The sequence below is a fragment of the Radiomyces spectabilis genome, assembly GCF_025331425.1.
Source record: "Radiomyces spectabilis strain NRRL 2753 chromosome Unknown BYT42scaffold_10, whole genome shotgun sequence".
In the NCBI taxonomy this organism is placed as follows: domain Eukaryota; kingdom Fungi; phylum Mucoromycota; class Mucoromycetes; order Mucorales; family Radiomycetaceae; genus Radiomyces; species Radiomyces spectabilis.
In genome coordinates, this window is record NW_026251935.1 from 369,239 (window position 1) to 393,775 (window position 24,537).

Below are 24,537 nucleotides of genomic sequence, written 5' to 3' on the forward strand. Positions count from 1 at the left end.
GGCACAATAATGAGTTCCTGATTTCAGATCACCTTTTTCATCGGACTGTAAACCCCACCCCCCAACAAAATTTTTAAAAAAAAATTCTACAACACTTGTTGATAACCATTGGCATTCTGTCTTGCCATAATTACACAAATAACACCACTCAAGCCGAACAAAAAAAAAAAACCAAAAAAAAATCCAGCACCAATAAGTGCAAAAAGATGGTCGTCAGCTACAGGGTTCGAACCTGTGCGGGCGGAGCCCAATAGATTTCAAGTCTATCTCCTTAACCACTCGGACAAACTGACATGTTTCACATTTTTTACTTCAATGAATAACAGGAAGACAATTATTCAAAGAATCACGTGAATGTTCGAGCCGAACTTTGCTTCTGATTGCGCACTGTCCGGGCGCTGTGCGAAGTTTTTTTCAAAGGCCTCAGGGCGGCGCACCAATATCCATATAGTCACCTTCCCCAAACGTAATGGCGTTTATGGAGGTTGCGCAGATGCTAGTTTTTGATGTGGAATGGTTTGCTTGCACACTTTTTCATCTTTTCTTTTTTTTTTTTTTTTTTTTTTGGTCAATGACAATAAACCTATTGTGGCGTTGAAGCACTACCGATGCGCGCTTATCATGTGTCGCAAATCGATAGCAAAAAAAGCGCCCTTAATTAATAAAATATTGCGTCTTTGGGATTTCATAATCGAAAAATAGCAATGTGTGGGTTTTTTTATTGCCTGTTTGGGGGTCATTACCACACACCGTAAAAATAGTCTGTAACGTTGCCGTTTTGGGGCCATTGCCACATTACTGTTTCGTAAAAAAGACAATCTACCCAAAAAGGGACGTTGCGGACAAAGAGGAGCCGTGGACTGGCCGCAACTTCGAGATCCTTTTGTTTTCTTTAGCGGGATTATCGGTCGGTTTGTGAGTTGAAGCGTTGAAGTGTACTGTATGCCTACACATTGCTTTTCATTTTATACTCAGGTATATGATTTATCAGTCGACGCTTCGTTATTAACAGACAAATATATGAATAAATTGAAAATCATAACACTCTTTCTCTTTTATATACTGTCGGACAGTGTGTGGGAAGCCGCCATGTGTATTGCTCTTGTTGGGGATAGCTCCCTCTTCCTTGAAGGGACGACCTTACCCCCCTTTTTAAAAACCTCAGCCATGGTATTTTATGCTGAGAAAAATTTTCAGCACCCCGCACACCGGTAATATAGTCTGTACTGATATTAAAAGCTTGAACATGCTGCTGATAATGAGCGATTTTTAGGTTTAGGTGCTGCGGAGGCTTCTCCCGATGGGGGAGACGGACAATCTGTTGCTTGCTGATGATAGCGTAAGTATGACAGAAATCTTCACTCAGAAATAAGACCTAACATGCATTTGTAGGTTTGGATGATGACGGATCCTTATTCAAATGCCATATTCATCAAGACGACACTATTTACATGTGCTCACGCTTCTTTTCTAGTCTGCCAGTTTATTCGACTTGTTGGATGCGAAATCGTTTTTGAGTTAAGAAAACACGCACTCCACTGGAATAAATGGACAAGTCAAATAAAAGAATTGTATCCTCAACGGAAAGCTTTTTTTACTCGGTAACATTACGTGAGTCTGTCAAATTAAATCAATGCATCCAAAAACCCCAAGGATCTCGTTCGACCGAAGATAGGATGGCCCAGTGAATGGAGCAGGTCCATGCGAAGAGAGATCTGTTATGCTCCGGTAAACCTAAAGACCCAAGTATTCTTGTTGCCATTTTTGCACACTTGTTTTCCACAACACTCTGGCACTCGAAAGAATTTCTTTTCCCAGGGATATCCACCGTTTCCAAACAAGTTCCAAGTCAATGGACGCGAGTGTGAATGATTGAGACTAAATTGTAGCTTTTTTACTGTTTGATTTACACGGTCTGATGATAAGGGGGATTTTAAGATTCATGTTAGTCATCACTAGCCTCCAGCTTTTGTTGAGCTTCTGCGTTGGCGACGGCTTCAGCAAGGTTTGTGGTTTTGTCCGAATCACTTGTTAGGCGTTGTCCTAATATTGTTGGAAGTTACAATCGATTAATTTATGATCAAAATGCATATTAGCCAGCAAAAAGAACATACGAATGAGTTCTAGAATCGCACGCTGGGTTTTTCGGTCGAGTTTCTCCAGCTTTGCTTCTACATCTCTTTTCAGATCCCAGTTTGGCTTTCTGGGTGCAAGATTGAACAGATCCTGTAACAACATGGTGAGCATCGCACGGTACGGTAAGGATGGAGAAGTTAGACAGTGCAACGTACCACTTCCTCTTTCTCTTTATCAGCTGCTTCCCGCAAAGTATCCTTTGCAATGTGTTGTGTTTCCGATTCCACCGTGGCGCCAATGTCAGCAGGAGTGGCTATGCTGACATTCTTTTGCAAATCTTCGTCGATCGGTACATAACTTCGGAATGTCAAGGTTCTAAAGAAAGAGTCGGTTTGATCAGCATAAGTAGGCATCGCCCACCCATTGTTAAAGAGTCGACATACTTTTCTGCTTCATCAGAAGCACGATCGGTGGATCCTGATGAGCTCGCGAGCTTTCTTTTTCTGATAGCTTCGAGGCGCTCCTTTCTTTTCCTTGCTTCTTCCTCCATGGCGAAGAGTGTAACAGCGACTGCAGCGGGAATAAAAGCTAGACCTTTTTTTGTTGTGACTGGCAAAAGCGAGCATTAAAAAATCGTTCATTTTCTCAAACCCACTTTTTACACAAAGCCCAACATTGGTTTACACAAGGTGTATGAGAAAGCCGACATTTTTCTTTTTATTTCACAATAGAGTATCGCCTTCTCACTAACACGGGGATGAGGGCCACCACCGCTACAGCGACAAGGCATAGTATGTTGGTCGGAGTAAGAAGTTTTAATTCGTCCGAAGACGAAAGACGATCCAACGCAGCGCCTGCTTGCACATGGATAAACGATGGCGCAGCGACACCTGTGTCAATAGGGTCAATCACACTTAATTCAATATTGCTAAGTCCCAAAAATCCTTACCAAAGAACGTGCCCCAGAAAAACGCTCCTATGGGAACTGCCAAATGAGGAGCGCCCAAGTTAACTGTCCAATTTGGCGGAAAAGGAGCGATCCTGAGCACAATGATGTAGTTGAACATATGCTGTCTATGTCGTACAAGCTGATCATATGTCAGTGAATGTTAATGCAACGGTTAATGTTTACCAAGCAATTTACCTGTTCTTGCCATTTAGCTATTCGATGGCCAATGAGGCGCATCACCGCCACCGACGCAAGACTACCGGAAATTGCATAGGCCACCGCAGCACCAATGGCGGAGCACTGGCGATGGATGATTAACAATCTGCAAAACAAGGTTTTCATTTCGAGAGTCGACTTACCAAAGACACGGTGAACAGGGCCAGCCAAAAATTGAAAAGGGCTCCTCCCAGAATAGAAAGCCACATGGAGCCGGGTATAGAGAAGCTTTGGAGGCTGCATAAAAAAAGGCAAAGGTGGATGAGATGGGCTTTTTTCGGGCTTACTGGGAAAGGGATGAGACTTACTAAATGTATGTAATGAAAAAGGTAGTGTAGACATTGATGAAGTGGGTGTCAATATATACAGATAATACTTGATTGAGTCTGGTCAGCTCTTTGAAGCTTCGAGGGAACTTTATCGCATCTCGATCATCACTAAAAAGAATAAAAAAAAAATTGACGGTTATGCATCCTTTTCAACGGTATGGGTCCGCTCGGCTGAAGCAGGAAACTTACGGATTGATATCCGGTAAATTAAACTTTAGAATGACGAATTCTAGCGAGGTAAATACCACGAATAAGAGGATAAGCGTGGCCAAGGACCAAACATACGATCGGCTTTGCCATAACCATCGCTGCTTAATGACGGCGGTTCTCGTTACATGTCCGGACTCTTCAGTGTGTTGTTCAATAGTGGCATAAGTGTGAATGCTTTCTGCCGCCTGCGGCGATTGCAGTAGGGAAGTAGTGTCATTGGGATGAGTCATGAAGAGAAAGGCAAAGATTCCAGAGTGTGACTTTTTCGTTATCGGGCAACTGCCATGTGGGGGCCAAAAGCCCGGTTTCACATGGCGGCAATCACGGCTCCAGGAAAGGCCGGAGCAAATTTTTTTTGGCCATGTCCGAAAATGGAAATAAAATAGGGCATTGACAGTAAAATTGATACCTTTTTCTTCAAACGCCCATCGGGTCTTTAAGAGAGAGTGTCATGGACGCGACTAACTCATTTGAGCCTGCACCTAATCTTCCTATTGGGAAGAAAAAATATCTTTGTGTGGAATATCCGGCCATTGTCAAGAATACCCATCGCGCTATCGATGCAATGGGAGGAGAAAAAGCACTGGCAGCGGTAAATTCGATCGATCGTCGACAAAATGTATGAAAATCACGCTGTGGGTCTCACGCTACATTCTAGTCACTCGTCCATGAAACACCAATTGAATTACGATTCCGTCCAGGCGACCCATTTTCGCATCCTATCAATGGCGATATTGTGCCTTCTTCAAAATTGCTCGTCAAGGTGACTCGTCGCGTAAAATCGGGCCAACCGACAGAGGAGGCAGAAATTAAAACAGAACTGCTTGGCACTGTATCCAAGACTCTTCGCTTTCGTAGTAAGCATTCAGCCAAAAATCCATCACCGAGCCTTGTTCCTGCATCGATCTGTAACCACCGTCTTTTTTTTTTTTTTTTTGCATCAGCTTTGGCGGATTTCCAATACATTGTTCCTGAAACGGATCGCATCGCTCGTCTAAAAAGGGCTATGATCGCGGGCAATGGTAAACATAGAACGCAACTTTTTAACAAGAAAGGCGCGATTACTTACAATATCTCTCGTTGCACTCAGCTGAGGAAATCTTGAACTATCGCGTGCCACCGGATGACGGTGAAAATGAAGCTGATCTCCATAATATTCCCCCTCCGGTATTCAGCGCCACCGAAATGCCAGCATCTTACAAGTACACTATTCCCATCGTTATTCTGCTGGGATAACAAGATTAACTCTCATCAAAATAGGTATCGTCAGAGTTCACCGGTAGTCAGAGTCAAAGTGAAACAGCCCGATGGTTCGGTACGTAGCAAACCTTTCTAGTAAAAGAGCACAACGTGAAATAGGTTTTGTGATTCCATACGCAAAAGATGAACAAGAAGGGGAAAATTTGTCTTTTGCACATTTTAACTGTTTTGTCTTTTTATAGTATGTTGTCAAGCTTATCAACAAATCTCGGAAACGAGAGTTCGCGATGACAAGCATACACTACGAAGATGAAAATATCCTTTTTTCGCTGCTGAGAAAGTGTGGGAGAGGAGGAATGGTTGTCGTTTATTGTGAATAATGCCTTAACTTTGTTATTTTTCAACACATGTTCCAACGCAATCTTGGTTTAAGAATGCGGATCTAGTAGGTGAACCTCTACGAGTACGCGAAGACATGGCCAAGGTAAAAAAGTCGTCATAGTATTTTCAGCAACGAAATTCTGATATCCCTATTTCGACAGCTTTTCGAAGAGCGACCCATTTGGTCCAAAAATGCACTTAAACACGTCATTCCGGTCAAGGATCACAAGTTTATGGGACGGTAAGCTCTGGAAACTTTTTATCGGTTGCTGTATCCATTCGGGGCTTAACGACGGTTTCAGTGCTTTGGTGTCACTCGGTTACACGTTTGCCAACGGGCCCTGGCGCGAATGTTGGGTACGATATGGTCTCGATCCAAGAAAAGATCGCAAATATGCCATGTAAGCCATAATGCCACAAATTTTATAATGCCACAATTTTTTTTAATCTCTTGTCTAAAATTTTGGATGTTCGGTATTTCAGTTATCAGATTCTCGATGTCCGACGTACTACCCGAGGCTCAGGCACAAGTGGTCCACGCCCAGTTCGAACCAGACTAGCTCCTCGATCTACACTTTCAAACAGCAGTAGCGGCGCGGGTGGAAATTAGTAAGTAGATATAAAAATTGACATATTGCGTATTTTCCTTTGCCTGCTCATTACAGGAATTAGCACCAATAATGGACACATATTTGACGGCAAAAACAAGGCTACACTGACAGCCATGTTTCAATTATGTGATGTAACAGACCCAGATATCAATCCTCTCATTCATAACCAGACCTATATGCGATCTGTGTGCACGGTAAGACAACAATGAGTGTAACGCAATGCGTGTAGAATCATCTATTCATCTGAGCGATATAGAAAATTACAGGGTTCTACTACGCCTGTACTCTGGAACGAATTCGTACTGCCGTGCGAAAAAAACAGGATGAGTTCCGTAGCAAAGGTGAAGCATCACGAATTTCGAATTTAGAGGTGGGTTTGGCCAAAGACATTGTGGAAGAAGTCGCAAAAGAAGAGAGAGAAGCGGCTGCTGCGGCTGAATCTGCGTCGCAAGCAGCCAATCAACCATCCGTCCCCATCAAAACCGAAGAAGCTGAAACGGCCGTTCGCGATGCGCAACTACTTTACCAACAATCGGATCAAAATTTGGTGGACCTGGTAAGATGGAATTCGCGAGACCGCCGAATCATTGCTAATATTCTGCGAATGTAGGTGGCACAAGAGATCAATAATTTCAACAACCGTGATCTTCGTAAGTGTTTCGCTGAGATGTCTGGAAAATTGAATTCTTTTCATAACATTGTACATAGAAGATGAGCTCGACTTTGACACCTTGGCCGAGTTTGACGATGAGGATTTTGTTGACGAAGCTGAGATTGAAGAAGAAGAAGAAGAAGAAGAAGAAGAAGAAGTCAACGATGACGAGTTGAACGGAAGCATCATGGATATTGATTGATAATCTATAGAAGGAAAAAAAGAGTGGGGAATCATCAGGCCTTGTTACCCGAATAAGAGATGTTTTTGTTGATTCTATGTTTATTTATGTTACAATGCTCATGCACGTGTCTATGTATAGTGTAGTGAATGCAAAATTAGTATCCTGACTTTTCAGCTTCGCTGGCACCAGTCGAGACGTTTTCGTTGACAGGATAGGTCAGATTTTGTTCGGCCAGCTTCTTGAGACGGAATTCTTCATCCATGGTGTCATAGTGACGGAAGATGGCGTAGTAGAGGCAGCCGCAAACAAATCCACCGACAGCCACACCGGTATAAACCCAGACCATGTTCGGATCATGCGCAGCAGGCGAGATGGCAAGGGAGATGAGAGCCGCAACACAGTTGGGCCATAAGGAAACGGCGGACACTAGAGATTTCATGGATTTCGGCGCGTGGGTGTAGGCGTATTCCATGGCAGTAATGGATGCAAAGATCTCAGAGAAAGCGATTAATACGTAGCAAGGAATCTGCAAAAACACGGAGACGCTGGATTTGCCCGTTTCCAGATACTGTTGGTCAATGTAGATGTAATGCTGGACAATAGCTGCGTACACCATCGAAGCTGCACCGAGCATGAATCCAGCTATATCGCGATAGATAAGGACATGGAATCGATTAGCCAAAGAGTTCGTAGCGATCTTTTTCTCCCTTTTGTTTTTTACCTGTAATTCTTTGCTGGGGGAAGAAGTTGATCTTCAGTTTGCGCAATGCGGGGTACAGAAGGACATCACAGATGGGAATAAAGATGATAAGAGCAATAGGGTCAAAGTTGTTCATGATATCGTTGGGAAGACCGGCCGGACGACTCATTTGCGACGCTTGCGACAGCAAGTTATTGCTCAATTGATTGTAGCAAACCCAGTAAATGGAGATAGGCACGAAAATTTTGCAGGCCATGATGGCTTGCTTCAATTCGTCGATAAATTGATCGTCCCACTTGGTGGCTTCTTCGCAAGCTTCCGAGGTCCATTCGGCTACGTTTGGTAATTGAGAGTCGCGCTTGGCGAAATCCAAGGTATCTTTGCACGCTTTTTTGGCCTCCTTGTTTTCCGGCAACTTGGCTTGACGGTGCGCAAATCGTACAATTTTCCAAGCTTTGAGCACGACGGACTCGGTCGGTCCAGGCTTGTAATAAAAGCGACTACCAGCGACGAAAACACCGATAGACAGAGCAAACATACACGTCGGAAGTAAAAACGCTGCCCAAAAACCTACATTGAGTTCCAGCAAAGGGCAAATAATGCCTCCGATCACAGAACCCACGTTGATAGCCCAATAAAACCTGCCGTGTCGTGAAAATTAGATCAGTCTCCGATATTGCACCGAAGAAGAATACCAAGGCTTACCAGTTGTAAAGACGTTGGATACTGAGATCATAATCCATCATGACAAGTTCACCGGATTTGGTTTCCTTGATGTAATTATCGGTTCGTCGATATTGATCTGCACAGAGAGGAGCGACAATACCCTTGATACCTCCTGTACCAACTGAGTAAGGACCAAAAAAAAAAAAAAGATGGCTCCGTCAGAATGATCCGATTTAAAAATAGCGAAGCTTCATTTGTAACTTACAGCCAATGACAATCAGAGCAACAACGTAACCGGGAAAACCAGCGCCGTTGTCAAGAGCAGCCGGGGAGGCAGTGGCTGTAAGGATAACCCAGCCTGCCATGTAAATGAAGGAGAAAATAAGAATCGTCCAGTAACGTCCCACATACTGATCCGCAACAAGGGCACCCAGCATGGGCCTACGCGAAAACGTGTCAGCAAATCATCAAACACCATATACACTGGGTTAATTACATACGTAAAGTAACAGAAGAATGTAAAAAAGTTTTGAAGCGCGGTAGCCACGGATTGACCCTTGTTCAAAGCACCGGCTTGCGTCGGATCATTAGGTCCATACTATTAGCAGTACATATAAGTACACCTTGTCATCTACATATTGCTTTGCTGGAACAGGAACACAAAACGAACCTGCACGTAGTTTTGGAATGGGGTGGAGCCACCGTAGTAGGCCAATCTATGCAATTTCGTTTATATTTACAGGTCAAGACGTCGTGCAACGTCGAAACGTACCGTTCACTAAAAAAAGGATGGTGCTGTCAGAATACCTGCTATTAATTTTATACAAAGATTTACCATTGTATTTACCAAAATTCGTTGACCAGAATAAACCATGCTGCGAGAGGGACGTTTTCTGCAACGCGACGCAAATTGGCGGTTTCCTTCATTTGCTGATCGTGTAACGCATCCAGCTCAACTTCGGTGGTCACCGTCAAGTTGGCCACTTGCTTCTTCTCCTTGTCAGAATTCATTCACAACCTCTTCAACAGTATTTTTTTTTTTTTTTGGCGGGATCAAAACCTTTATATTTATTTATTTTTCAATTTTTGGTGCGGATATTGAAATAAATACACTAAAAGTCTGACTTTGCGAAAATGTATCAAAGTAATATCCCGTTCTACTTCACTCGCTCAGTTGCCGTGGTTAAAATGGGGACAACAAAACTATGGGACATTTCAACTACTCTGTTTTTCATTACTTTTTTTTTTTCAACAATACCCCGCACTTTTTATGGTGATTGAAAATGGGAATTATTCCGTCACCTGTCAAAAGCGGATCTGCCCCGCCCGACGGAAATTGAAGTAAAATTTTTTTAATCTAATGGCCAGGACCCTATGACAAAGACTCACGCACAGACGTGTCCGCTCGGGCGGAACATAAAATCTCGCATCTGATTTGTTCATCGAACTGCAGTCACGAATCACCAATGAAAAACTGACTTGGAATCCCCACAGTCGGGAGACGAATAACATTTTTGTTGTATGGTTACATTCATATGAAAAAGTTCCAAGGACATTAACAATGACGGGGGTGCAATTATGTTTATGGCGCAACGTATACCTGAGACTTGAAAACCCGATTCATAATATTATTCATAAATGGTAGGCCATGCGGGTTATTCTTAATATCTGGGTCGTCCTATCCGTTGGGATGTGGAGTGAGAAAATCTTGAAGATGGGCGCTCCATTTTCTTTTGAAGTTGTTTGAGTTCTTCCTCATTGTACGCTCGAATCTGTACACAATAGAAAAAGTCAGATATCAAGTTACCATCATTGTATGAAAAGATGGTTATTTTTACCTTTAAAGATTCCGGCATGAATTTGTAAGGTATGGAGCCCAATGTACCATCAAATCTAGGAATATTCGTTAGCGCACAACGTTGTAGTGAATTTAAAGGTCAAAGATTCTTTTGACGCGTACCTATTCTTCTTCACTTCCAAGTACCGGACGTCATCGCCCATATCGTTTTGCTTTTGAATAATGATGACATTGTCCGCTTCTTGAGTCACTTTGGCACTGCCAAATACCGAATTGATTTCCAGCTGTTCGCCAGGATCTTTGCGCGGATGCACCACAAGCGTGATGTGAACGTCTTGATTTGTCGCAAACTTACGAAGCTCCGCTATCGCTTCATCCTGTAATTCCCATCGATCCAAACTGGACCGTCCTTGCTGTGACAACATGAACTGAAGGTTATCAAGAATGATATGCCGTACATCATAGGCATAGACCGCATGGCTACACGCTTTCAGTACATCCTTGATCGCTGTACTACTGAAGAATTTCAAAAAGTAAAGGGGAAGCTACAAGTTGGATCTGTCAATAATCAGAAATTTACAAGACAGTGGGCTATTCCAATTCCATTACCTGTTCAAATTGATCGGCCCATACATCGATTTCTTGTGGTGCCAAACTGAGATCTTTGCCAGCAAATTGATACAGCATCTTCTTGGCGAGTCGTTTGTTCATGATTTCAAAAGATCCCCACAACGTCGCTACACCACTTTTGCAGTAATCCAAGCTGATTTGACTGATGATCGTCGTCTTGCCTGCACCTGTCGGACCCGTCAAAATGGTCAGTTCACCTGGGCGATGGCCTTTTAAAACCTTGTTGAGTGCAGGTAAATCGGTGGATTGCACGCCTTTGGTTTGCTCGGGATTCAGGATTTCCCGATACACTTCTTCCCGAAGGTCACCAAAATCGACAATCTGGTCATGCTTGATGCGTCGAGCCGAATGAAGAATTTCGTTTAAATTTTTGCCTTCCAATAACGCTCCGTGAATGTTAACTGCGCCCTGCTGAGCGCCTTGCCGCGTGTTCACAATCATGCACCGACTTTCACCCAGTTTATGAGCGAACCTTTCCGACGCTAATTGGCCATCCACGTCATCATCCAACCAAACGTACACCTTGGAGAATCGTTCAAGAAGAGGCAAGGTCGACTCTTGGAGTTGATAGGTCATGGTTGGTAAGGCAAAAGCGGGTATACCGGTGGACTGGTACGCTGCCATGGCGTCCAATTCGCGTCGGGTGAGAATCACGGTATCTGTATCCGAGGTGGCCATGTGATAACCAAATAAGCCGGCAGATCCAGCTTGATTGACGACGGGCGGGTCAAACGTGACCTGGTCTACTGCACTCTCCACCGGACTGGCCCTCACGCGTACTGTATCTATCCGAAACTGAACATCGGTATCATTTTCTCCATCAAACGAACACGCAACGGTCGTTTGTGGATAAGTGAGACATAATTTGGGTTCCACCGTTCTGCCTTCTTTCATCGCTTGCAAACGAGCGTTCGGATCGACATAGTCGGCAAGACCAACACCGTAGAGCCGCCAGACGTCATCATGAATCGCGTGCTTTTCTCGTAATTGATTCATCAATTGGGGATCTTGCAAAAGTCTATTTGGGTATTCGTGGATTTCTTTGATCGGTCGAGAGAAATGGGGCTCCCCGGCTTTCAATAAATCGGACGTCGATACGACCTGAAAACCGCGATCTCGCTGCTGACCCACTTTTTGCTGAAGCGTTTTCGCATATTCATGCCATCGTCCGTGGCTGTTGCAGGTTTTACAGTTGTAGGTACCGTTGCTTAGATCGATATAGGCTGCGAAGCTGTTTTTGCGAATGTTGAGACAGTGAGGACAATTGGTCAGAATGACATTGTTGTTTGCGGTTGGTATCGGTCGTTGTTTGTTCTTGTACAGGGTTTCCATAATAGTAGCCTTTAGGCGAGCTGATTCAGCGAGATTCTTTTTGCTGGTGATGGGCGCTGTTTTTTGACTGCGGCTCGCATATTCCACGGACGTGACAGCCGCTGATCGACCGCAACGCATCGAGGTCGACAAATATCGTGCAGAATGGCAGGCGGATAAACGACAGCCATTATAGTAACGCAATCGCAGGAGATTCTTGGTATGATGTATTAAAGCATGATTCATATTGTGCAAGCGTTTGGTGCACTCGAAAGAACACTTTGACAGGAACACAAGTTTGCGGAAACGAGTTAATATCGTGACAGCGAAAATTTCCATTCTGCAAATGCCGAAATTTTACACACCAGCATATGGCCTTCGCCTGTCATTCACAGTTTGTGTCATTTCACAGTAATGTGAAAATAAGTAATTTAATTCACACGCTGATGCCGTCGTACCTTGGGCCAAAAATTTTCAGTATGCTTTATGCTCTTGGAACTTTCGCATAGTAAAAATTCATCCTTGCAGATTGTCAGACCCAAATTTCCATCACGAATTTCCAACGAAAATTTCAAAATTCCCAATGTGACGTTGCCGCGTCACCGATTCTTCAGAGGAAATTGACTTTTTTTTTTAGGCCCAAAAAACGAACTTGAGCGAGTTTGCCCAGACCCGTCTTACCTATTGCAGAACGTTCACTGATGCAAGCGATCTCGCAATTGGACCATAGTAATAAAGACTCGGGAGTTAATGGGCACGCTGACACAAACGATAATATGACTGGTCGAACTTCGCCTTCCCCGGTCAACCACCACCACCCTCAAGAACACAAAACTCGCGATGCAGACAACGACAACGACGTCGTATTGCCAGTCGAAATGGCATGCATGGTCTCGCTTCGAGCCCTTGTCGGCAAAATGGTCCAAAAAGCCTACGCTGAACTGATGACGCTTACTGACACGTAAGTAGTCTTTGCCCGCATGCTAATGCTGGATGCCCAATGTTGGAAAACGATCATCGATCCAAAGTCCAGGGACCTCACTCACACCACCCAATTCCCATTGTAGATTACCATCCATGCCAGATATTGAAAGGAAGCGTCAAATCCTACAGTATGCAACATTTGTACGCAAGCAATTCTTGAAACTGTATGTGTTGGTCAAATGGGCAGATAATGCCGACGATGTTCAGATGTGTCAGGTAAGCCAGTTTGTGATAGAACCAACCGATACGAAAAAAGATAACTGAAACATGAATTGTCAGAATATTATGGCTTTTCTCGCGAATCAAAACCTAATCTTCCAAAATACAGTGGACTACTTGCACAAGATCCATGCGGAATTACCGGCAGCACGAGTTCGGAACTTTGATATCCTCACCGCCGTGGATGTCTTGACCACAGGCACCTACCAGCGGATGCCGACAAAGAATCAGGTACGTTTGTTGGTGTGGACGTGGACAACGGTGAAAGAATAAGTATCTGAACTATTCTTTCAGGATATGATTCCACCAGCAAAACTGACGGATCAAGAGGTGTTGGAGACATTCAAGGCCATGAACGATGTGATCCGTGTTCGTATGTTGACGTCGGAAGTGCTGCCGTCACCAATGCATCACTATCGAATTGGTAATACAATGTTCATTGAATGGTTCTGTGAAAAGAGAGTGGAGGATTGATGTTCATGCCCCATGTAGAAAACGGGCGCATCTATTTCCGAATCGAAAATGAATTCGAAGTGTCGCTTACACTTATGGGCCCAAGTGATAATCGACGCTGGTGGATTGTATCTCTTGACGTTTTAGTTCATCCAGTGGAAGGTGGAGGAGCTGCAGGTACATATTTTTGTCTTTTTTTATGATGCATAAATTCACAGGCCAGTCTTCTTAACCGAGTTGGGCATCATTATAGGCGTGGATATTTCTCTGAACGACGCACAAAAACAACGACTTCGCAATAACGCACAGACACAACTTGTTCCTCCCGCCGTCACCACGGCAGATCAAAGTTCCAGTGAAGTGTCGGATGTCACGAAAGCCCCCATCTTTTTCCCGCTCGTCAGCCTCTACGATTATCTACACCTCTTCTGTCTCAATATGCAGTTGGAGATCTTATTTATGCAGTCAACGATGCTTTCCAAGAACCAGTGGGCCGATCAACTCAAAGTACACATGGACGCAACACGCACAAAATTAACATTAGTATATTGGGGTGGCGGTTCGGCTGCTGCGCAATGGGCCTGCCCCCAGGTAAGCGCACACAAGCAGAGAAGAAACGCAACAAAATAGATTAGATGGCTAATGATAAACACTGTACTAAAATAGTACAACGACGTCGATTCGCAACAGAGTACGGTCATCACAATCTACATCAGTAACGAAGACGATAAATCACGGGGAGGTGCATCATCAGCATCGTCGTCAGTAGTAACCGTACGCGACGAACTAAAAGGCTTGATTCAGAAAGCCGGTGTCGGTGCATCGGTTGCACTTGCCGATGTTGATGCGAACGATAAACCCAAAGTGGCGTCAGCATTGAAATATCCCAAAGCGTCACTCGATATTTTGTGGGGTGGTTCAAGTGATTTACACAGTGACTCGGAGCTGCTCGTAAGTAATAGTTCATGTAAGAAAAAGGAACTAATAGTAACTAGAGTTTATCAATTGATAGGTTGCATCCTGTTTGAACGTTGAACGATTGTTCGCTCACATCACCACTTATCATGCTCACTGTATCATTGAAAAATTTCGTGAACTACTTCTATCTCAACACAGCTTTTTGAAAGCCAACGGGCTGTGCTTGGTGGAGAATGCATCCAACAAACCGGAGGCACATGAGAATGATGCAGCGGATAATGTCAAAGGTAGTCTATAAACCGTTATGAAGATGGGGTATTTGAATTAACTTGTGATTCAAAAAGCAGCAACCGCCAAGCGAGACACTACAATCCTCAACGGCAATAAACGGTCCTCCTTGACGATCCGGTATCGGCACGAGAGGTATATTCGCATCGACTTGGATACACGAACAGGTCACATCCAGGTGTGTGCAGCAGAATATGGATCAGGCGAGGGCGACGGTAAGCGCAACCATGAGTGAATATTTTATCACGGAAAATCTCATTGCCATTACGATTAGCCAAATTAAAAGGATTAGAGGAACGACTAAACAACGATCCGTCCAACATTGCCAAACATCTCCTGTGGTTCCGATCCGAGATCATTATTCGGGAGATTATATCACTTGCCAAGCAGTTGAGCTTGCAACCTTATTATCCTGCTCAGATGAATTTGCGACCGGATGATGTCGCCAAATTATTTGCTGACATTCCCAGCAGTGCAAGTACGACCGAATTTGTCTCCAATCCAGGTACACGACCAGGAACGCGCGAAAGTACACCCAATACACCGAAATCTCTGTATCCGCCGCATTGCTTGTTTCTGCAATTTTCGCAATTCGAGGATTGGTACTTTGTCATCACCATTACAAAGAACGAGTTTCAGGCATGGATGTGCTGTTTGAGGTAAAAAAGAAAAAAAAAACCGATGAATAAAAAGCACGAGCTGCGGATGGCTTACTTGTATTCTTACAGCAAAAATTACGACGCGAATGGCGTCTTCCAAACCATCGCAGACATAATCAGTATTGATCATGAGCAGCTGTGGAAGGAACAGTTCCAAAAACGTACCCTGACTCTGGATCAGATGGAAAAGAAACGAAGGCACCCACTTCAGGATAAATCACCGGAAACAACCAACGAATCGACAATGAATAATACAATGAAACGACGAAAAACACTTGACAGTAATACATCGTTCAAGACGATTGATCATCACAGCACAACAATGGATGTAGACAAGTAAGTCGTTTGGGACTCAATGTCGCTCACAGTGAACAATACACTTATACACGCCACCCTATGTGGCACAGTTTATCAATTGATTTGCGTTTCATGGCCAAAATGGATTCACTTTGCAGGTAAGGATGATAGAAATAGGGAGTTGATAGCAATAGGGTAATTAACAAAGATGATCCAGGGCATACATCACCAATAAGAAGATTGAATTTCAGCTGTTACGCTTCAAAAAGCAAATCAGTTATCGAAAACGACCGTTTCTCAAAACCTTATCTCTGGTGGAAGCTCAAGCATTGAACCATCCGGCAGCGGATAAAATGGAAGTGATCTGTGTACCGAACGGTGACCTCCTTAGAGCATGTACATATCATAATTCTGAAGGCAATGGAGTCAACCCTCCAGCAAAGGATAAACCAATCGACGTGTGGGTGGAGAAAATTGCACGACACATGAAGAAGGAAGTGGTGATGCGTCCCTCGGGCTGGTGGACTTCGGGTCGAAACAAATGCTTTGTGGTCATTCAGGATAAATGTGATTTGACCAATATCAAATTGCGATCATGTAAAATTACAGGTAAGGATATCAAAAAATATTTCGAACTGTTGCCAATTTTAATCCTAACAAACGAGCCATTCAGATCACATCTCTGTCGATAAATCCACGGGCGTACTTTCGTTTAATTATCCAGAAGTCAGCACATGTATAGAAACTTTCCTGCTGGATTGGGAGCGTATTTTCATGATGGCTAACTTGGCGAGACAAGGTAACCTGCACATGACTTACATTTTTTCGAATGTCGTTTTTAATCAAGGCATTCTTTCTCAGTATCTTCCTTGTGGTTCAGAAAATACAAGGATATTCTAGAATTTGAACCCTTTGATATGCAAGAGTTGAAATTCACCTATGCCAAGGTGCGTTTTTTTTTCTTTGGGTCATATGTTACAGGGGAATGCATGACTCATTCATATGCTCTTTCCAGTACTTCAAATGTTCCATTCGATGGGATGTGCAAGGCAACGATCGTCCACGACGTTACATCGTTGAACTGGGGAAAAAACGTCTTACGGAAGACCAGACTAAACAAGTCAACTTGCCCGACTATGAGAATCCTCACATTCTTGTAGCTACCTTCTTGCAAGGCATTTTGAACGACAAGCGGGATCTGATCTACTTTGTTCAAGTAAGTCGGTGATAGCATGGAAAATTATCAGGCAACCACCTAACCCTTGGAATGACAGGTCCTTTTCCAGACGCTGCCCATGTTGGCATGTCTCGAACTGATGCAAGTCGAAAGTTTTGGAGCAGGCAAGATTGGCAAATTATCGATTATACCCAATGCCGTGGATTCTGTACGCATTGTTTATTCACCAAAGTAAGTTATGAGGATGCCACTTATTGATTGCTGGAGTAAAACAGAAAATGCTGATGATGAGTGTGATAGACATGCGTTGGATATACGATTCACTGATGCTGAAACTATCTGCGTTTCTGATGCTGCCTATCGTCGATCTTTCTATTCCTCCTCACCTTCCTCCCTTCACGATCTCGGCGGAGAAAAGTTCGTTCTACCAACTCCGTTCCTGACTTCCTCGACCGCCGCATTACTGCAAGGAGGAGCCGATGGCACAGCAGCAGTCCACCTTGCTCAGCAACTCAACTTTACGCAATTTACGGAATTTGACAAACTGTTGGAGACAATGGATACGTGGATATTTGAACCTTTGGATGTTCCAGTGCCCACCTCTGAGAATCCATTATACGATTGTCTGAAACCACATGGGCTCACCTCGGAGCCAAGTGCGATATCGTTCCAACATGGATTGTTATGTTCTGCCGCCCTGTGTCCGGTTGTTCTCTTTCAGCTGCAAAAACTTCTTTAAGCCATACGAGCTTTTGTATGATAATTTCTAAAAAAAAAACACAGTATTTGAATACAATGTAAAATGGGATTGCCAATGTTATTGCGTGTTAAAGTTTAATCTCCCAGCCTTTTTCTTCTCCTGGCACTGGAAGCAGGATCGAGATTTTCATCGTAGTTTACTAATTGAAAAACCGACGACTGCATTTGGCAAGCGCGATAACCTAGTCTCAGCAAAAGCTCGACCTTTTTTTTTCTCGTTTTCTTTCTGTGAGCATTGCGACGCACGCGTTTTCAAAGCAGTGTCTCTGTGTTAGTAGATGAGTGGACGGAAAGTGACTGTAACGTGTATGTTTTGTTATGTGTGAACGCCTTCGCCAACCAGACGAATAACAAGTGTTGCCTGTTCTATCGTAGACTGCGACGAGTATGGGGTGTGGCCCCTGATTGCCGATGATCTTTCTTCTCGCCTGCCACTGAAAAACTTGAAATGGCAACCCACAAATCAACGATCAGAACGAGTCATTGCATCATTGGAAGTGGATTTAAAGCGCTTCAACTTTGACCAACCGCCCCAACCTCTTTCGCATACACAAACAAACTACTTGAATCTCTACTTTGTGGCGTGCGATGTAATGGCAGCAAATATATCACCATCCGGGGCATTTCAAGGCTAATGTCATGGTAATAGGATAATGAAGTCTACAAGAACAAAGTACGAAGGCAAATTAGAGCGTGGACCGATGTCATTGGTGCCAAGAAAAACCAGGAATGGATGATCGTCTATGTCGCTGGACACGATGCTAAAAAAAGCAACAACTACCTGGGACTCAAGACGTCTGTCTACGATAAAATCCGTACGGATTTTAATCAAGGGAAACAAGACCGGTAGGAGCTGATGGAAGGGATAAATGATACGACAGGGTATTCTGATGTGATAGATGGTTTTATTTTCAGTTGCGCATACATTCGTATTCGAGATCCCGAAGGGGCAAACTCTGAGCTTTGGGCGGGCTTCATCGAAAAAATGAAGGAACACATCCTGGCGAGCTTTGACATGCAAGTGCTTCAAATCCAGGAAGATACACGACGGTTGGATATGCAGCGACATATGCCCGGATGGAATTACTGCACCTTTTTCATTCTCAAGGTAAGCACCGCCGAGTAACATGGGACTGCTGATAAATGAAAGCATCTCACCCTGTGGCTGTATTACAGGAAGGTTTAGCCCAAGCATTTGAGATCATGACACTCTACGAGGACGCCCTGATCCAATACGATGAACTGGAAGCGTCCTTTTTCCAGGTGCTTCGAGGTAAAACATTTGGTGGTGACATTGGAAAGCCTGCTTTATTCTAAATCTTGGGTGACTTAGACAAGGCACTGGCGTGGTTTGGGCATTTCGGAGGCACCGATGCTGGCGATGATTCTGGCAATATTCTCGATTTCAAGCGAAAGGACTATCGCGACTTGATCAACAAAAATATCATTTCAGTGTTTGATTTTCGGAGCTACCTTTTTGCGCGACAATGTCGAATGCTGCTAAAGCTGCATCGCGTTATTGAAGTATGCGCAAGGGCCCAGTTATTCATCACAGGATTTATTCCAAGCATCAGAGACAATCGAGTAAATATCTTTCTTGATATCACATATGCACAAGATGCTAGTGTCTTACCGATTCCTCTTTGTTTAGGCTCATTTAACCGACAACTTTCTCGAATCCTGGGTCTTTTCTGCATGTATCAACGTTGTCAACGAATGCGAACCTTTGTCGGTGCAAATTGCCGCGGCGGATCCCCCATTTCTTATACCATACAATGCAGTTAAAGCGGATCTATTGCTAACAGCACGACGGCAGGTAAAAGATAGCGAGATTGGTTTGGATTTTTCTTCACATGTTTAACACCATACGACTCAGTTGGACAAACTAGGCTTAAAATATCATCATCTTCCAAATACACCGCCGTTTTCAATCTATACAACCTCTGAAAACGAAGAACCATCGAGTCCCCCAAGTATCACCAATCCGAAACTATTGGAAGCGGTTGATTCTCTTGAAGCCTTTGATAAAATATACATGGTATGTAGGTGACTATTATGCATTGTGCGTGAAGCGAACCGATCATATCGAGATATTTTTGTACTTTAGGGCTTGAGTACGCGAGCGATCAAGAGCTACGATGCCAGTTACCGACCTCGGGCGGCTTTGAATGTTCATGGTGACATTGCCGCTCTCAAATAGTATGTTCACAAGAAAAAATGTTAGTCTGTGCGTGATTGACTCTGATGTACAAACGTGTAGTGTACGGGAAAAATATGACGAAGCCGTGCGCATCTTTGACTCGATGATATGGAGATATGGTGAACAAGACTGGAGTGCCATCGAAAACACGCTACTTGTCAAATGTGCCGACTCACAGAAGCGGCTGGGGAAAACTGATCAATATCCTTTTCGTCATTCATTTTCTTGCCATGCATCAGCTGTGGCAGTGTTGAACTTGTGAAAGAAGCATCTGTTAGCTGTATTTTTCTTAACATCCATGGCTCTATACGTATTTAGGTTCTGTATTAGCGCTCTTGAAGAATGCCACGTATCTGTCATCGGAAGATGCGATACATTATACGGATGAACTGCTGGCCAACGTTCAGCAGCTTGATACTGGTAATGAGTCTCATACGTGCAATCACAGCAGTTCCACTTCTCACGATTTTTTTGATTCCAGATATCCTCCGTCCGTTTTCTCCAATGTTCAAGATATCGGTGGTATCCATCATCGATGACGAATCCCTGGTGGATAGCACAAGTGTTGAGATTCGCGTAGTGAACAATTTGCCCAAAGTATTACCCATCGCTGACATGGATACGCAGGAATTGGATGTTAATTCGTTGGATAGGACCTTCCCATCGATCGTCTATCCCTTCGATTAGTGGGAAATGCACCGGAACAGATTTGGTTCACCGTGGAAAACCAAGTACTGAAACCAGGTCCAAACACGTTCTATCTGACCAGTCTGGTATGCTGCACTTTATTCTACGCAATCACAACCGTCAACCGTCTACTAACTTTCTGTATTAATGCAACGAAAAAAAGACATCGACTTCTGGAAACTACGTGGTGGAAAACTGTGAAATGCAAACGGGACGACTTATCTTTGGTCACAATTTTATGAAGCCAGGACAAAAGAAGCGCGTCGTACGTTTGAATCGTGATCCCAAGCAACTGAGTGCTGTTATTGAACAGCCTAATGATGGTAAATATTCATGGATACGTGCACTTGTGCTGCCTGACGCTCATCTGTCCTACTAGTTCGACTGGGTGTTCAGCAGCGATTCTGTGTCAAAATCAAAATTGGAGAACGATCGATTTCCAACGGCAAAGTACTCTTGGAATCACAGACGGAAGGGTTAGATATTGTCAAGACCGGAAAAGTGGTGGCCGTTATCAAAGATAGCAGCGGTATGGAGAGCCACTCTATCCCTATGTTCATTGTACTTTATACTTAGCTTCTGTTCTGTGGCTTTTAGATCATACAACGACCAAAGAGTTAGAAAGAACCGAAAGTGGAGAAACATTATTACCCGAGTGTGCTCCGCATCAACTGTTGGAGTTGTCCGTGCCCTATGAAGGACCGTATACAGAGTTTGAATATCGGGTAAGAAATACATGCGTTATTCTAACTTGCATGAGGTTCGTTCACTGACTCTAGTCTGAAAACAGGTGAAAACGACAATCACATATACGGCCGACAGCAAGGAACTTCAATTCGTGTCGGCAGATCCAGTTCGAGTCACAGTTCCTTTGGTCGTGACGGAATCCAGTGTGTTTCGTGAGGATTGGTAAGCTTGTGCGCCTATTGCTCACTTGAATGTGTCCAACACAGCCATTGATGCTTCTTTCTAGCGTATTTCTCAAGGTCGAACTATCATGTAATGGTGATTTGCCTGTCAGAATATTAGAAACCGGGCTATGGCCTTCCAAAGACTATGCTATTGAAAGCGCTTCCGACAGTGCGCAATGGGATTTGGTAAGTTCACGGCTGCTGACATTGAATTCTTGGAGGAAGCTGACATGTGTCTTTGGAACAGACCATTTTTCCCAAGCAAATTGCCACTTTTGTGTACAAACTGGTTAAGCGGGTGGATAACAGTGATGAAGGTGGGACTGTTCAAAAAACTTTAATAGGTCAAGCTTGCACAGATTTAACACATCTACTAGATACCGAGAAACTGGAACCCAAAGTACATTTCTATGCTAAATACCGCACGCTACGTGATGGTTTGTACAAGTGGATGCAGTACGCGCCATTCCAATCTTCTCACTCTTTGTAAATTTTCCTAAAAATAGAGGTGGAAACAAGTATTGCCGCGATGCTTCAGCAATCGCTCAAAGAACATAAGCTTGGTCAGCATTTTCCGTATGTCTTTTCCAGAGTTCGAGAAGCGTTCCTGTCCTCGGTTGATTATGCCAGCTACGGACTAACTGACGTGGTACATCTGGATGACTTTGATGCGGAGCTCTGCGAATCATTTTTACTCCATCGCGATTTGAAAACCAAGGTCGAGTTACTGGATCTCATTGAAGATTTCTTTGAAGTAAGGTCACGTTCTGTAAAAGAAAAAAGAAGTCGAGTTAAAAGAATACTGTGTAGAAACACGAGGCTATCACTATGAATACGGTCAACGCATTTAGTCCCGCCCCTCACATTGATTGTATTGTATTTCCTTTGGAAGTACCGACATCCAAGGTTAGATTTAAACACGCTGTTGCTGCAACTGAAACCTGCCTTGTTAACACGATGGATAGATATTACATAAAGCGGAGCTTATCATCACAAATGGCAAAGATCTGCGCGTGTCGGAGGCGTGTCCTTGCATTTTACGCATTGAACGATCCACTTATTGGAATAGTGGCTCAAACGATACAGCGCAAGACTTCTTTTACGATATTGATGTCGACTACGACAATTGGCTCTTATCTGGCAAACGACGGCTGAGATTTTCGTCGACAGTAAGCTTTACCATTCTTGTCAAAAGATTCATTTGAGCGAAAATTAACTTTTTGAAATCTTCTTATTTAGCCTGGTGAGGTGATGGAATTCGCGGTCAATCTCGTCCCTTTAAAAACAGGCAATTTGCTTTTGCCAACGGTGCGAGTCTCGTCAGTGTCCCCCGATGGATTTGCAGCGACGGTTTACACAAACAGTGGACAACAAATTCTCGTCAAGCCGAAATCCAAAACGGCCACATTTTTCGTGGAACAACAACAACGTTTCTTGCAGCCACAAATGATGCCAAGCTTTGTCAGTAGCCCCGATCGTCCCTCCCCTTCCTCCCCTCACATCCCGAGTAACCGCAATATTCCCAAGCAAGAAGTAGTGTAATATAAAAAAAATGGCGTTTTTTCCCTTTCTTGTATGATCCGTTCTTCCTACGTTCGTGTCACCACAACAACAAAAGTCCCGAATCCGGGTAAAGGAACAGCCTAGCTGCATCGAATTATGAACGACTTAGTGCCTGGAAAAGAGTTGGCAAAAAAAAAGCGCCAAGACTAGGACGAAAAAAATACTTCTATAAAAAGAATATTTTTCAAAAATGCAAAACCTTAATTTATTCGGAGATTGATTTATTTATTTGCCAAATTTGGGTAAAATAAAATGGAACGGAGGGGGGCATGAGGTTCTAGAGAGTCAAATCGTGAAGAAGAAACCCAATTTAACAGCAGATTTCATCAAGTTCGCCTATATATCAATTGAAACAAAACAAATTTAGTTAGCAACCGAAAAACAACTTGCAACACGTGGGGTGTCTAGAACATACAGCAACAGATGGCATCGAGCGCGCAACCTAAAGCAATAAGTTTCCATCAGTATGACGATCACATTTGTAAAATGGCAATAAACAATACTTACAGCAACAGATGGCTTCCAAGCAACCCTTGATACATCCACCACCTCTCAATCTGTAAAATACAAAGCAAGATTATCAATCTCAATGGTCTAGTAAAAACAGCCTGTCGTTTCCCCGTACCTCAACATGTTATAAACGCTGGATTCTGTGTACAAGAGACAATGTTACTTAATGTCTACTTCAATGGCTTTACAGGCACGTACCATCTTGCTTTTGCAAATCGACCGAAGCGTTGTTAGGTGTGTTGTCCGAGATCATCATGCCCTGAGCTGTGGGGTAGGATTCATTCTGGGGCATTTGGGGAGAAGCAGTAGGTTGGCTACATACACAAGGACATATCATATTAATCAAAACAGATTTCATAGGCATTTCAAGCTTGGATAGGCATACCTCATGGTAAAGAACTGATCAATATGAAAAAGAGATTGACAATAACAGGTCCAATTTTCGTAAAAAATGAAGTTCATTTTATACTCACATGTTTCATGATGTCACTTCCGGCTCCGACGTCAGTGGCTGGATCATGGCAGAGAAATGCGGCTAGTGCCTTTTTGCTATGCCGATACGTCAGAGGATAAAAGAAGCTCAACGTTCGTTATTGCTTGATTTAGAAAATGCGCGATAACGTAGCATGCATCTTGTTGTTTGCTTTGGTTACACCAATATTTTGCGCCACTATTCAACGTGCTGGGATACAACTATGTCATCGCATAGGCTCGCTTTGAACACCAAAAATCTAAATGAGACACCAAAGGTGGAATGATCAGTGGGATTTAAATGCCGAAGACATGATCCGTGGCATCATGTCACATAAGAGATACAGAAACAATGCACTCTATTTCCCGGCATGACAACTATACCTTGACAGACTCTTCAATAAAGTTGTAAAAACCGATAGATCTGCGAGGCGGAATATTGGCTATCGGTCAACATGGATTCACATATACAGCATTCTGTAAAGAAGTTTTCCAAAAGTCATTGTTGATGCCCAAATTTACATGACA

The 24,537-nt window shown here is 43.5% G+C and overlaps 8 protein-coding genes and 1 non-coding gene across 9 annotated transcripts; 4 read left to right on the plus strand and 5 right to left on the minus strand.

Annotated features, from left to right (window-relative positions):
• Positions 1-211: 211 nt before the first annotated feature.
• On the minus strand, positions 212-293 carry BYT42DRAFT_t112. Its single transcript has one exon. It is a non-coding gene; the product is annotated as a tRNA-Ser (tRNA).
• Positions 294-1,533: 1,240 nt separating this feature from the next.
• On the minus strand, positions 1,534-2,712 carry BYT42DRAFT_599602 (mRNA splicing factor). The gene is made up of 4 exons (XM_051570985.1): positions 2,520-2,712; positions 2,292-2,451; positions 2,115-2,226; positions 1,534-2,043 (listed from the first exon to the last, which is right to left on the minus strand). Exons 1-4 carry the CDS (start codon positions 2,624-2,626, stop codon positions 1,946-1,948), a joined length of 477 nt encoding a protein of 158 aa, XP_051420946.1. The 5' UTR covers positions 2,627-2,712; the 3' UTR covers positions 1,534-1,945.
• Positions 2,713-2,767: 55 nt separating this feature from the next.
• Positions 2,768-4,135, minus strand: BYT42DRAFT_646801 (snare associated Golgi protein-domain-containing protein). Its single transcript, XM_051572690.1, has 6 exons — positions 3,760-4,135; positions 3,550-3,678; positions 3,385-3,478; positions 3,221-3,325; positions 3,026-3,164; positions 2,768-2,966 (listed from the first exon to the last, which is right to left on the minus strand). The coding sequence occupies exons 1-6, from the start codon at positions 4,008-4,010 to the stop codon at positions 2,794-2,796; spliced, it is 891 nt and encodes a 296-aa protein (XP_051420947.1). The 5' UTR covers positions 4,011-4,135; the 3' UTR covers positions 2,768-2,793.
• A 90-nt stretch (positions 4,136-4,225) lies between these two features.
• BYT42DRAFT_500810 (RNA polymerase III transcription factor IIIC subunit-domain-containing protein) lies at positions 4,226-6,582 on the plus strand (the record flags this gene model as incomplete). The annotated part of the gene is made up of 11 exons (XM_051564731.1): positions 4,226-4,372; positions 4,439-4,637; positions 4,725-4,802; positions 4,871-4,982; positions 5,041-5,095; positions 5,223-5,320; positions 5,474-5,602; positions 5,664-5,762; positions 5,845-5,948; positions 6,027-6,166; positions 6,229-6,582. Coding segments are annotated over 11 exons (1,515 nt in total), but the record flags the coding sequence as incomplete, so codon positions are not given.
• A 380-nt stretch (positions 6,583-6,962) lies between these two features.
• Positions 6,963-8,611, minus strand: BYT42DRAFT_621247 (POT family-domain-containing protein; the record flags this gene model as incomplete). Its single annotated transcript, XM_051572367.1, has 4 exons — positions 6,963-7,450; positions 7,530-8,149; positions 8,214-8,355; positions 8,440-8,611. 4 exons carry the CDS (start codon positions 8,609-8,611, stop codon positions 6,963-6,965), a joined length of 1,422 nt encoding a protein of 473 aa, XP_051420949.1.
• A 986-nt stretch (positions 8,612-9,597) lies between these two features.
• On the minus strand, positions 9,598-12,205 carry BYT42DRAFT_536310 (P-loop containing nucleoside triphosphate hydrolase protein). The gene is made up of 4 exons (XM_051565485.1): positions 10,582-12,205; positions 10,135-10,517; positions 10,013-10,067; positions 9,598-9,946 (listed from the first exon to the last, which is right to left on the minus strand). The coding sequence occupies exons 1-4, from the start codon at positions 12,157-12,159 to the stop codon at positions 9,836-9,838; spliced, it is 2,127 nt and encodes a 708-aa protein (XP_051420950.1). The 5' UTR covers positions 12,160-12,205; the 3' UTR covers positions 9,598-9,835.
• A 149-nt stretch (positions 12,206-12,354) lies between these two features.
• BYT42DRAFT_47271 (mediator complex subunit MED14-domain-containing protein) lies at positions 12,355-16,992 on the plus strand. Its single transcript, XM_051563576.1, has 16 exons — positions 12,355-12,874; positions 12,981-13,113; positions 13,177-13,347; positions 13,411-13,540; positions 13,609-13,746; positions 13,823-14,160; positions 14,236-14,520; positions 14,582-14,774; positions 14,832-14,990; positions 15,050-15,434; positions 15,504-15,770; positions 15,842-15,889; positions 15,949-16,340; positions 16,405-16,530; positions 16,593-16,678; positions 16,747-16,992. The coding sequence occupies exons 1-16, from the start codon at positions 12,615-12,617 to the stop codon at positions 16,957-16,959; spliced, it is 3,324 nt and encodes a 1,107-aa protein (XP_051420951.1). The 5' UTR covers positions 12,355-12,614; the 3' UTR covers positions 16,960-16,992.
• Positions 16,993-17,002: 10 nt separating this feature from the next.
• Positions 17,003-17,733, plus strand: BYT42DRAFT_47286 (uncharacterized protein). The gene has a single exon (XM_051563579.1). It carries the CDS (start codon positions 17,147-17,149, stop codon positions 17,645-17,647), a length of 501 nt encoding a protein of 166 aa, XP_051420952.1. The 5' UTR covers positions 17,003-17,146; the 3' UTR covers positions 17,648-17,733.
• Positions 17,734-17,865: 132 nt separating this feature from the next.
• BYT42DRAFT_578149 (trafficking protein particle complex subunit 10) lies at positions 17,866-23,222 on the plus strand. The gene is made up of 24 exons (XM_051569256.1): positions 17,866-17,973; positions 18,043-18,257; positions 18,317-18,513; positions 18,583-18,775; positions 18,844-18,940; positions 19,001-19,251; positions 19,319-19,483; positions 19,544-19,705; positions 19,775-19,866; positions 19,928-20,068; positions 20,178-20,287; positions 20,349-20,464; positions 20,521-20,640; positions 20,718-20,877; positions 20,934-21,083; positions 21,152-21,279; positions 21,345-21,463; positions 21,528-21,651; positions 21,713-21,782; positions 21,843-21,902; positions 21,972-22,219; positions 22,276-22,371; positions 22,431-22,634; positions 22,705-23,222. Exons 1-24 carry the CDS (start codon positions 17,946-17,948, stop codon positions 23,005-23,007), a joined length of 3,549 nt encoding a protein of 1,182 aa, XP_051420953.1. The 5' UTR covers positions 17,866-17,945; the 3' UTR covers positions 23,008-23,222.
• The last annotated feature ends 1,315 nt before the right edge of the window (positions 23,223-24,537 follow it).

Coding starts and splice junctions, on each gene's coding strand:
- BYT42DRAFT_578149 (XM_051569256.1), top strand. CDS start 17,946: ATGAGTGGACGGAAAGTGACTGTAACGT. Junction 20,878..20,933: donor TATTGAACAGCCTAATGATG/GTAAATATTCAT, acceptor CTGTCCTACTAG/TTCGACTGGGTGTTCAGCAG. Junction 21,783..21,842: donor GGTGGATAACAGTGATGAAG/GTGGGACTGTTC, acceptor CACATCTACTAG/ATACCGAGAAACTGGAACCC.
- BYT42DRAFT_536310 (XM_051565485.1), bottom strand. CDS start 12,159: ATGAATCATGCTTTAATACATCATACCAAGAATCTCCTGCGATTGCGT. Junction 10,518..10,581: donor GGGCCGATCAATTTGAACAG/GTAATGGAATTG, acceptor TCCAACTTGTAG/CTTCCCCTTTACTTTTTGAA. Junction 9,947..10,012: donor TCATGCCGGAATCTTTAAAG/GTAAAAATAACC, acceptor TATTGTGTACAG/ATTCGAGCGTACAATGAGGA.
- BYT42DRAFT_599602 (XM_051570985.1), bottom strand. CDS start 2,626: ATGGAGGAAGAAGCAAGGAAAAGAAAGGAGCGCCTCGAAGCTATCAGA. Junction 2,452..2,519: donor GCTTCTGATGAAGCAGAAAA/GTATGTCGACTC, acceptor CTCTTTCTTTAG/AACCTTGACATTCCGAAGTT. Junction 2,227..2,291: donor ATAAAGAGAAAGAGGAAGTG/GTACGTTGCACT, acceptor ATGTTGTTACAG/GATCTGTTCAATCTTGCACC.
- BYT42DRAFT_47286 (XM_051563579.1), top strand. CDS start 17,147: ATGAGGATGCCACTTATTGATTGCTGGAGTAAAACAGAAAATGCTGAT.
- BYT42DRAFT_646801 (XM_051572690.1), bottom strand. CDS start 4,010: ATGACTCATCCCAATGACACTACTTCCCTACTGCAATCGCCGCAGGCG. Junction 3,479..3,549: donor TTTTTCATTACATACATTTA/GTAAGTCTCATC, acceptor TTTTTTATGCAG/CCTCCAAAGCTTCTCTATAC. Junction 2,967..3,025: donor TTTCTGGGGCACGTTCTTTG/GTAAGGATTTTT, acceptor CTATTGACACAG/GTGTCGCTGCGCCATCGTTT.
- BYT42DRAFT_47271 (XM_051563576.1), top strand. CDS start 12,615: ATGCAAGCGATCTCGCAATTGGACCATAGTAATAAAGACTCGGGAGTT. Junction 13,348..13,410: donor GGATGCCGACAAAGAATCAG/GTACGTTTGTTG, acceptor CTATTCTTTCAG/GATATGATTCCACCAGCAAA. Junction 15,890..15,948: donor AAAATGGATTCACTTTGCAG/GTAAGGATGATA, acceptor AAGATGATCCAG/GGCATACATCACCAATAAGA.